General features: G+C 30.3%; 2 protein-coding genes across 2 annotated transcripts in view; one reads left to right on the top strand and one right to left on the bottom strand.

Moving 5' to 3' along the window:
* The window catches only part of LOC131848343 (GTPase-activating Rap/Ran-GAP domain-like protein 3), a 188,519-nt gene that overhangs the window by 63,725 nt on the left and 112,778 nt on the right, over positions 1-12,016 (top strand). The window lies entirely within an intron of this gene.
* LOC131848344 (ZZ-type zinc finger-containing protein 3) lies at positions 9,724-11,111 on the bottom strand. Its single transcript, XM_059198161.1, has 2 exons — positions 10,946-11,111; positions 9,724-10,786 (listed from the first exon to the last, which is right to left on the bottom strand). The coding sequence occupies exon 2, from the start codon at positions 10,779-10,781 to the stop codon at positions 9,777-9,779; it is 1,005 nt and encodes a 334-aa protein (XP_059054144.1). The 5' UTR covers positions 10,782-10,786; positions 10,946-11,111; the 3' UTR covers positions 9,724-9,776.

Here is a 12,016-nt window from a genome sequence, read left to right as displayed (position 1 = left end):
TTAAATACTAACTACAGTAATATTAGAATAAAATCTTACTTTTTACTACTATTATAAACTCAAAAGTAAGTGAGTATGGATGAAAGGATGGATGTTTGTTACTAATAATGTTTGTTATTATTACTTATACTAATATAGTTCAATTTACTGTAAAGTTTTATAAAAATTTGTTCAGTTGTTTTTCCGTGAAAGAGAGAGTAACAAACATCCATCCATACTCACAAACTTTCCCGTTTATAATATTAATAGGATATTGTTACGGTATTTTGTATGATCTGCTGCGCTCCTTACAATTCGATCGTAAAGATAAACTTTCCTAAAAGGTATTATCAGCCATAAATGTAATTCTTTATAATTAGGTTATATTATTATAATAATTAATTTTATGATGGGAATAATAAGCAAGCACATTAAAGTCTTTGTAAGTTATAATGAGGAAAATTAGTGTTGAATTAGGTGGGCAGGTACATATTTGAGCAAACAGCTTGCTTAATACTCAATTTATCAGAGCTGTACCTATGTACACTTTTATATTGTTTTAAATATTAATTAGGCAACTAAGTACATTCATTACGCATCGTTCGTTGTTTATTAGAATTTATATATTCTCTACAATTTTAGATTGAGGCATAGATTCATTTAATGTTATTTTATTATTTAGGGATAAAACCTGTACACACTTTATATTGCTCGACTCGTTCTCTTCATGTCTAAAGATTGCAGCTACGTATAATTTCTTTCATTTTATAACGATTCAACGCCGCTCTTGCATACCACTGGGCGCCCTCTTTATAGCGAGAGTCCGCCTTACTGGAGCCTTCTATATAAAATTTTATTACTCTAAACAAATTTAATATTTCTCGCTCATGACCGTCTATACTACGAATGTCTACATATGTCATACATATAATCTCGGTTGTCCAGCAGTTTAGCATAGTATGTACTTTACTTCCGATGGTCGCGGTTCGATTCATTGCACGATGCAAACATTTGTATTACACATTATTTCCAAACGGAATGTCTAATTTGCATGTCAAATATTATAGATATTTCATTTGTATGAGTAGTTACATAAGATCTACTGTATACATTTGGAGAGACTATATAAATTTGTACAGAATTACTCGTAGCTGATGATATGATTGATGATGAGATGATCGACTTAAAAAATAAACTTTGACGTCATCGGTAGTCTAGCGATTTAGTACTACACCTCTTTACTTCTGATGGTCGCTGGTTCGCACGGTACCTACAAACATTTGTGTTCAAGAGTATAATTATTTGTATCTGTCTGGGTGTGTTCTATGTATATTGCTTATGTATTTACAAAAAAATCTAAGTATTTATATCTTTTCTAGTACCTATAACACTAGTTGTGCTTACCGTGGGACTAGATGAGTGCTAAGATAATTGTTCAGAGTTATTTATTAAAGTAATATATACAGTTTAAATGAGAACGTTTTTCAACTGATTGATTGTTGCATTTATTGAATTTAAATACAGATACAGTTGATGTTCTGTATTAACATTTTATGCATACTCGTGTAGGTATATTGTATATATACATATACATTCGACTTTAGTGATAAACACACTGTACTCTCACTGAAGAAGAGTTTCGTTTGAAGTCAAAACAATTGTCTTAATAGACGAAAAATTACTACGGTTTCATTAAATTCTCATACATTATTACAAAATATACGTGGAAAATGAACATAAGTTTTAAAAATCATATGTTTATGATAGATTATCCATTAGTTACGTTTACGAGAACTCATAAGTAATACTAAGGACCAATAAACATAGATCGTTGATATTGGATATTGAATGTCAGATACTTACCTAAATATGTAATCTCCGATACAGATACTTTGATCGGATGAGAAATGCGATAATATTCCATGTTTGGTTTGTTTCACCATGTACCTATATAGCTACATATTACATAAGTAGGTAGATGTTATCATGACATGTAACTTTTTATGCATGTATCCTGCCCGAATGTTGGGCTTATGCTTGGGTGTAATAATTTATTTCAATAAAGAAACATCACAAATTCACAATGATGTTAGATTAATTAACTTTAATTATATTCGTTTTTAATTCAGTCTTTCTTGAAATCCTATCGCGTTCAAATGTAAATGGAAGTCATCCAGCAACCCACTCAAACTTATATAAATAATCAATCAAAATTAAAAATGATCCAGTTTTTAAAAGTGACATAAAAATATTTTATATACGAGTAGGTCAGAAGATGTGTCAGTACACATAAAGAAGTACAAACATGTAGATGATTTGTCAATTTATTGTTATCGTTAAATGAAATGACAATGCAAGAGGCGGAATTAAATTAGACTAAATTGTTCTCTATAAGAATATAGAGATTGACCCAATAATGCAAAGACATTTGTTTCCATTCTTCCCTTCCCAATCCATCAATTACGATGCTTCCCGCGTAGACAGATTCAAAGCATTTCATTTGACTAACCCGTAGGGACCCAACGAGCTATTAGTGATAATGTAACGTCTACCTACTTCTCAAAATTGACTATTTACGGAATTGATTTATTTATATACCTATATTATTTTCTTCACTGGTTTTCTCTTTGTAACGAGTATGACATTATTTATTAATTATTAATATAATAAATTAATAATTAATAATAATGTCATACCCACGTCATACTCGACATTCAGACACAACGTTGGTTAAAATTTTTTACACATATTATTATATTAATAATTAATAATAATGTCATACTCGTAATGAAGTTGGTTAAAAGTTTTAAGATATGTGTAATATGTGTAAAAAATAAATTCTAACTTCCTCGTGTCACGTTGTGTCTGAATGTCGGGTATGATTAACCGTGGGTTCGAATTTTTCTATTTTTTATGGTATGGCCGGTGACATATATCGTCACTTCTCTACATACAATAAAATAATAAAATTTGACGAGACGAGAATCGTCTGTTTATTTATAATATACTACCCCTACCTACCTCATTGTATTACCTATGTACACAGTATATAATATTAAGAGGATGTGACTATTAATAAGTATTTGTGACTCCATTGCCAGCAATAAACCATTTCAAATTATGCTCCAAGCGGTCCTCTCTGGAAATCATCGTATTTAATTGCTGGTGAATATGGCTTAATGCATAAGATAACAGACTTGGTTCCATTTCCATTCATTTTCTAAATATCTAATCAGTTCTCAGATGCTTCATTAGCGTATACTACTAGTGCACAATTGAATTCTTTTTGAATTAAAAAGTTATATAAAATATTTTACAAGTTAAATGTAATCTACTGCACAGAATAGGAAACGGTAGGGACTTTCTATCTCTTAATAATAGTAGTCTATGCCAATAGGGTAGTAAAATCTTTCCTCTTTTTACATTCGTAAGGGAAAATTACACTTTATGTTTTGTAATGAATATTCTTGAAAATACTTAGCCGATGTTAATAGTTCTATCTCGCTATAGAAAGCTTATTTTATAAGCGTGTAAGATAGCCAGTAATTTATTATAACTTTTTTTATATCCCTGCTATAATTGAAAGAGTGTAGAGTCGGAGCAGGGCGCTAATATTATTACGTTACATAAATTATTTAATTCAAATTATTAAAATATAATAATAGATAATAAGAAACTACAGTAATAATTGATTGCCATATTAGATTATGATGAATTTTCATTATTTTCAGTGTATCAGTACAAAAGCGGACATAGGTGAGTCAAAATTTGAGTGGTAGTGTGAAAATTAGTTGCCGACAAAAATGCTTTATTGTAGCGCAATAATATAGGAATTTTGTATATCATATTTCTCACAGTAGGTAAAAACCTCGGCAATTACATATTGTTTTATTCCGCCATATCCATTCAGATACAGTATTCGTTCGAAATTATTTGTTTCAGCGGATTTTCCATATTATATACGAGTATCAGATATCTTATATCGCTTTTTTCAAATGCCTGTTTGATTGTATTTAACTGAGAAAACATATAATAAATCCTAAGGTTCCAAATTAAACCTTTCTTTGAGTACAATGCCGATTTTAATATAATACAGTTTTCTACCCATCTGAAAAAAGCGATTACAATATCATTTGTTCAATCACAAAATATAGAACTAATAACTTGCTATGGTTGCAAAAATACTAAAATTTGCGAAAAACTATTACTAACACTACTTACCTATAATATTGATCGATCGCAATTGCTGGAATTAAGATTTTTGTTTATACCTAAAAATGCTATAAATACTTAAATTAATGTAAATATATGTATAAGGTATGTGATCTTAATTGTTCTTGTCGGTGTATTTGAGAATGCTTTACGCTCAATGTGGTGGAATAAAACTTTAAACAAAATATGAATTTTGCCGTAAATATGAAATGTGCCGGTTTTATGTCAACAAAGAATGCACTAACACGCTTAATGCTTAGCGGGTCGGAATGAAATTGCATGCATAGATTTAGCCCAAGTGAATAGCGACGCAATTATGAAACGTGTAATTTGCGAGCCATAAGTAACCCTAGCAAATTAAATCAAAAATTCCTCTATCTATTGGATGTAACGGAAATGTAATAATCTGAAACTCACTGGCAGCGTTCGTGAAACTGATCATCTGTACTTTCCACTTGGAATGTGGGTCGAAACTACTTCCTTAATGATATTGTAGGTAGACTGTTAGTACGTATGTGTGTGTGTAGTCATTGGAGAGTGTTCATTCCTTTGACATTTCAACAATGCAACCAGTAGTGATGAAAATTGATGTTAGTACATAACTAGAGGTGGAATACAGGACTTCAGTAGTTCATATTTTATCCAGGTCAATTATACCTCTATATCGGTCATGAATATGGAAACAGTACCTTGATTTCTAGTCTTTTTAAGTTAAAGGCACTCCTATTCTAATGTTTTCAAATGCAATTTAGGAGTTTTTAAGTTAGGTTTGCTCAGTATTTAAGATGACCCTTGAAAACATTATTTATTATTATATATGCTATTACTGAATTTCCTATTATAACGCCTCTTTTCGCTACACCCTGTACCATCAACGCACTAACACTAACGCAGCTAATTAATCACTTTCTGATAAAAACTACACTAGTGTCTGTGACAAAATTATCGACCTCATTTTGTGAAATCCATTTTAACTAATTAAAGGAGGATCTTTAACATTGACTATGTTATATTTGTAATATAACAAATATTACAAATATAACATAGTCAATGTTAATCCTATATTTAATGTAATTTATAAACATATATAGATAATTATATATATATATATATATATATATATATATATATATATATATATATATATATACAATGTTTCAACAAAAAAAAAAAGAAAAATCTAAGTCGTGTCTGACAGTTTTACGATATTATAGCACCAACTATTATTTTATAATATTTTGATTACCTGTACATAGGTATATTACGTACAGACCCGCTGAAAATAAATTTCAAAAGGCCAGTGGTGCGAGAAACGTCTTCTTTGTAGTGGTAGATATGTAAATACATTAATAAATTAGATACACGTTTTATTAATTAATTTTATTACTGTGTATAAAATATTATATCGTGTGTATAATATAGCGTAGCTCTTTCAGAGGTACCTACTATTGTAGTACCTATATACTAGAACATACTACAAACTTAGTTGTGCATTGTATTCTTTGGTGATAACTGTGGTTTTGTGTGTTAGATATATTAATATTGAAACATTAGATATAAGTTATGCACCTACATCTGTGGGCATCAGAAATTGAATAAAGGCCGAATTGTTGTATAGCTGAATTAATAAAATGGAGAGATTAAATTGACAAATATACTTCCATATTGAAAAATCCTATAGGTATAAAGTATAGGTACTAGTAATACCTCGTAGTTTCGCGTGTGCATAGCATAAATACACTTTTGATTTTTCTTAACGATTATATACATCGGGCTTGGCGTTTTTTATAAAGATTTTAAAAAGCTTTTTCAGAGTCAACAAAGTGCATGTAAATTTTATTTAACTCGCTTAGCTCACATTATGCAGGTACGAGTAGGTAACCTGTGACTATTACTTATTTAGCTACGAAGCCTGCTTATTTATAATGTTCTAACTACACGAATAATTCGGGTGGTGATAAAATTAAGTATACAATGTGTTATTACCTCTTTTTGTCTTCTAAATATTATCAGATACAGAATAACATCAGTAGAAGAGAAGAAAAATACGAACAAACCTTTGCTTGCTGTAAAGTAGCAGAAAAGGAGTAACCCGTAGGTATATCCGTAATATACTAGAATAATATAACGTTAAAATTGTTATTATTGTAAAAGTCGGCTTGTTAAATGAACTACGTTTACCTTCCTACCACTTTGATATAAAAGCAAAAACGTTGTTTGTCTAAGATAATAATCAACTAACTACGGAATGGGATTAAGTACTGAAATAATTTACATTTTACCTACAGTACGCCTACACTATATTTTCATATATGATATTTTCACAAATTGAACTGATTTTAATTAATCCTTTTTAATTACCTACTGTTTTGTTTCTCCATACCCACTAGTTTTGTAATGAATGAAGTCCAATTGTTTTAGTGACACGAAATCTTCAATAAATAATTAAATAGGTTTGTTATAGGTAATAGGTGAAATAAGTAGGTATACAATAAAGAGAAACAGCTATTCCATTAGGTGGGCTTCATTATCAAGAATGGAACAGGTACTTTCTAAGACAATCAATATTTTAATTTTAATATGATTCAAATTTGAATAGGTAAGTGGTACCTACATCATAATTGTATATATTATATAAAAAGATACAACAAGCTACGGAAATTTAACGAAATGTAAGGAACTGAAAGATTAGATTTTATTTTGTACCTTACGTCATATGTTTATAATTCCCACAAGATTAAGGTTTAGTTAGTTATAAGTATGTTAAGAAATGCGTTCTCTACAATATCGACATTTGATAATGCCTTTCACTGACCTACGGTGGAAAACAGTTATATACATTCTCATAATAACCAAATAATACCTACAGTATAATTATGTGTTTTATAAATATTCGCTCTGTATTTTTACAAAAATAAACGAATAATAGCTTATTTGTTAACAAGCACATGTAAGTGAGTTAGGATGGATAACGGACTATGAACAATGTGAGTCCAGCACGAAGTAAAAGTTATCTAGTTAATTGTGTTACACCCAAAGTCCACAACAAATAGGTTTCTACCAAAGTGCACTTTGTATCAGACCGCTGTGCAGTGCTCTTTAATAGGAAGCCGTAACTTTGGCAAAATACGGTACCTATTTAGTATTAGATGTACCTTCAACTAACCTATATATGGTTAGTTATAAGAGAAGCTTTTAATTTAAACTAAAATAATTAGAGATATAATAATTAAAGGATATGATTTAGGCAAACTACACAAATACCTTAGTATTATGTATATTGGACATACAATTCGGCAAATTATAGTGTGCTATAGGTAGAGCATCGTCCCAAACGCAACACAGCTTTATTATAGAGTAAGTACTAAACATATATCACGTCTAAGTCGTCATAAATTACAATACTCTAATATGAAGAAATATACCGAAGCGTGTACATCAGCAACCCTTAAGAAACGTTAACTTTGTGGGTGCCTCTGTAAAAAAGGATGAGATATGGCATTGAAATTACAGTGTAGTAAGCTATCTGAAGGCTCTCTAGTCCAAGAGGTAACAAGGACATCATTAATTGACGTATGTGTGGTGTATTCATATATACTACAATATAATATAGACGATATTCTACGTTACCCGTTAGTTTGTTAGATAATAAAAACATTGTTACGTGTATTTTTTGCAGAAATTTGAAATGTATACTTCATCACAAGAAACATAAGCAATTCAATATATTCTTGTTTTTACTCTATAGCTACTATAAATGGTACTAGCTACCTACTCTAAAAGTTTATGAGCAACATTGAACAATAGAGGAAGTGCCCAATATTGTTAATAAGCTGGGAACCATTGACACACAGATACGTTTAAACTACTTACATTAAGTATCTTCTGACACAGGCATTATTATATGTAATTATATAGAAATTAAGTAAAATTATGGATAATTAATAAGAAAAATTTAATACTGTTTTATTTATACGTCACACAACTAGTCACAAATTAACATTAATTTTTAAGTAGTACCAAAATCAGTGCATAATTGACGAAGATCCGCGTCAATTCTGCAATTTTGCTATGTTATTAACTCATATTGATATCATTCTAATTTTGTTACTACAGAAGTAGTAACTTTTAGTTTAACAAATTTTTTAAAAATATTTTTTTGTCTCTTAGAATGTACTAAGTTTTTTGTCTAATCGGTGTTAATGAAGCTTAAGTCGTCATTCGTATGTATCTCATCATCTCTCGATCGCTATGCACATATAGGGATATCAGTAGGGATGTACTATTAGTCGAGTGGGCCGTGTTCACTGTTCCAATCCAGTGGATCTTCATCAGTCGCCGCGGGTGCCCCACTCAGTAGGGTCCAATTGAAAGCTGTTATTTATTTATTTATTTACACAAAGAATATTGTATCTGAAATAACTTAGTGAATCTTGAAGAATTAGATACAGTACAATGCAATATGTGTAATATATATGGCAAGTTTAGATCTCGTGAAAGTGATAAAAATTCTACTTCAATCTATAAAAAAATTATTATATTCGTAAGCTGTTATCATTTATGGACTATTCATTTAAATATTACTGTCAAGTATCTGTAATTACACACCCATAATTAAACAAACCTATGTTAGTTCCCATCTAAATATAATGAAATAAGTACCATATAACCGAATATCTCCAGCAGAATTACAGAATTTACTGATGTACCTTAAATTCATTACCCTTCCTTTCTTTCAGCCCAGGTGGCAAGAAAATTGCACAATTAATTGTTGGAACATATACGTATATCGTACATACGTACTATCGTTGTCGTCGATCTCTTATTGTATTAGTTTACTAATAAAGGCTGTAACAGAATAGCAGAGACGGTGGATTCACAGCCCCTTTGAATTATAGACCGTTTTGTCTCGTTCATAATTACATAGTATAAAACAAAGCCGCTGTCACTGTCTGTCCGTCTCTATGTATGCTTAAATCTTTAAAATTACGCAACGGATTTTGAATCGGTTTTTTCTTAATAGATAGAGATTAAGAGGAAGGTTTATATGTATAATACATGTACACCCGTGCGAAGGCTGGGCGAGTAACTAGTTACTTTTAAATTTTATTACTATATAAGCAGTAATTGTATTAGTTTTTATTTGAGACAAATAAAGATGATTAGTATTATATAGATAGTAATTAGTAGTAGTAGTTCATTAATTCAAATTCTATGACTAATGTTCTGTTCAGTAATGTTAGATTAATTATTACTTTAAATTATTCTTAACAATCTGTAATTTAAAAAAGATTAATCTCGTGTAGGAAAAAAAATATTTTAATTTAAATTTCTACATTAAAAACGAAAAATACTTAATATAATAAGATATATTTTAATCATTGATTTACCAAGTACAAAAGAAGTATTTCTCCTGAGAGATCATGAGAATCCAGAAATTTTTTTTTCAGCCTATTTATTTTTCAAATTAAATAACATTGTACAATATTTTCAAAGCATATTAATAGTTTAAAATAATAAATTACACAGAAATAAAAATAGTAAAGTCAGGTACATTTATTTTAGTATAAGCATAATTAACATTTTTACATAGGAGGTTGTCGAATGGGTGTTAACCTCTCAGCTGGTAATAACCGGACTACACAATCTGTACAAAAATCTGTCCCAGCGTTATCAGTCCATCTTGCACCAAGGAATCCTGTAGTTTGGCATCCAACACACATGACTTTCGTCTGAAAAACTGGAGATATCTCATCCAACATCCTTTGCTCCCTTGCAGATTTAAGCAATTCAATTTTAGATTTAATATTGCCTTTATTTTCCAATGTCGACATATTCTCATATGTGTCGCTAATGTCATGGGGATCCTCCATTTTGACGGGCACATGTAACTGAGGGAAAAATGTTGATTTCTTATACAGTATTGATTTATTTTTAGAACCTACACCTTTAGGTGCTCTTCCTGGCACCGGTAATCCAGCTTTGACTAATTTTGTAAAATATTTTTGTATTCTACACATTACTTGTATTGGTGTTCTTGTGCCAAGATCTCGAGCAATCTTTTTATATCTATGTGCTTCTATTGGCTCCTCAGGATATATTTCAAGTAGTTCCTCCAAACGTTTTTGTTCTTCACATGACCACAACTGATTAAATGTCTCTGGTTTCTGATCTGTGAACTTTCTGCCTCTTACTTTAATATTATCGAGATCTTCATTATTAGGCTTCTCTACCACACCATCACTGTCAAACAATGATGCATCAATTCCATATTGACTCCAATTTACATTTGGTATGTCAGCTATAGTTTGTCTTGGTGGAAAATTAATATTACTTGATTTAAGATTGTGAACAAACGCAATAGGATCGTCTAAAGCTTTGTTTCGAGCTTCTGCCAAATCTTCAATATCTTGCAGGGCCTTTACTTTCTGAGCTTCTAGTTTTACTATATACTTGAGGAGGTTGCAGTAATCCTTATTACCACGTAGTGCCAAATGGTCAGTTTCAAAGGCAAACTCGCCATCTGATTCTGAGTCTTCATCATCAGGTTCAGGAATTTCAACGTCTTCGGAAATTTCCATTGGGTCCATTCCACCTAAAATAAATATAGCAATAACCTGATGATAATTAGGATCAAAGGCAATATATACAATGAATATAATAAAGTCAAACGTAAAACTATCGAACAGTCCAAAGAAATTGAGTGCTAAAATTAAAAATAAATTTAGTAATTCTCAACATAAAAAGTGCAAACCAGAAAACAGGAGCTCCTCACTTGAAGGATGGACGAGCCGGTGAGTGTATTCAAGTACTATTTTTTTTACAAAATATAAATATTTACTATTATGCCAGTTATTTATTAATTATTGTTAAATATTAAAAATACAGGTAAGCAAACAATCGGCGAATACATGAATACAATATGCATGTTGACTTTGACAATTTGACATTTACATTGACAGTTAACAGACGTACTGAGACTCTGAGAGAATCTTGTATTGATTATAACTCTACAGAGTATGCAGCGTATTTTATTTCCTAAATGTATTTACAAAAAGTTCTAACAGTAGATAGTTCTGTTTAACGTAATTAATTTTACAATTTATTGCGTTAAACAATTATTAATTTACAATAATTATAGAATATAATATAATATTTTCTGTAAATTTCGTTTCTCGACATATTACATTTCAGAGCCCTCTTGTGCCATCTTGAAACATTTTTACAACAGTTCTACAGAGGGCGTTGGATTACAGATCCGTTGACGAAGAGTTTAGCTTAACTTGTTATTCATACGTATTCTTAGATAGATGGCGTTATTCACAAGAAAGAAACTTCTGAATATTTCTTAAACAGTTGTTTTCTGACTAATATTATTAAATAGGTACCATAGTCAATATTTTAAATTTCTAATTGAATTTAATGAAACTAAGGTTTGATTTGCCTGTTAAGAAACACGATGTTTGTGAAGTGGATAGTGTGAACTCTGGATAGATTTTTTTTATCTATACATATAAATAAATTGGAGGGTCTGTTTGTAATATTGAAATAACCGTTATTTACTACATGGATATGAATATAAATACGGTACATACACCAAAATAACATATTTAACAATTTTTGTCTGTCTGTCTGTTTGTTCCGGCTAGTCTCTGAAATGGCTGGACCGATTTTGACGGGACTTTTATTGGCAGGTAGCTGATATAATAAAGAGTAACATAGGCTACATTTATTTTAAAAAATTAAAGTTAAATTCCACGCGGACGACGTCGTGGGTAGAGCAAATATATTATATAATCAGAGGTGTGACATTTTAAAAATAATA

This window comes from Achroia grisella, unplaced genomic scaffold (assembly GCF_030625045.1).
Source record: "Achroia grisella isolate CSIRO2021 unplaced genomic scaffold, CSIRO_AGI_Agris_v1 utg551, whole genome shotgun sequence".
In the NCBI taxonomy this organism is placed as follows: domain Eukaryota; kingdom Metazoa; phylum Arthropoda; class Insecta; order Lepidoptera; family Pyralidae; genus Achroia; species Achroia grisella.
This window is presented reverse-complemented; position numbering and strand designations above follow the sequence as displayed.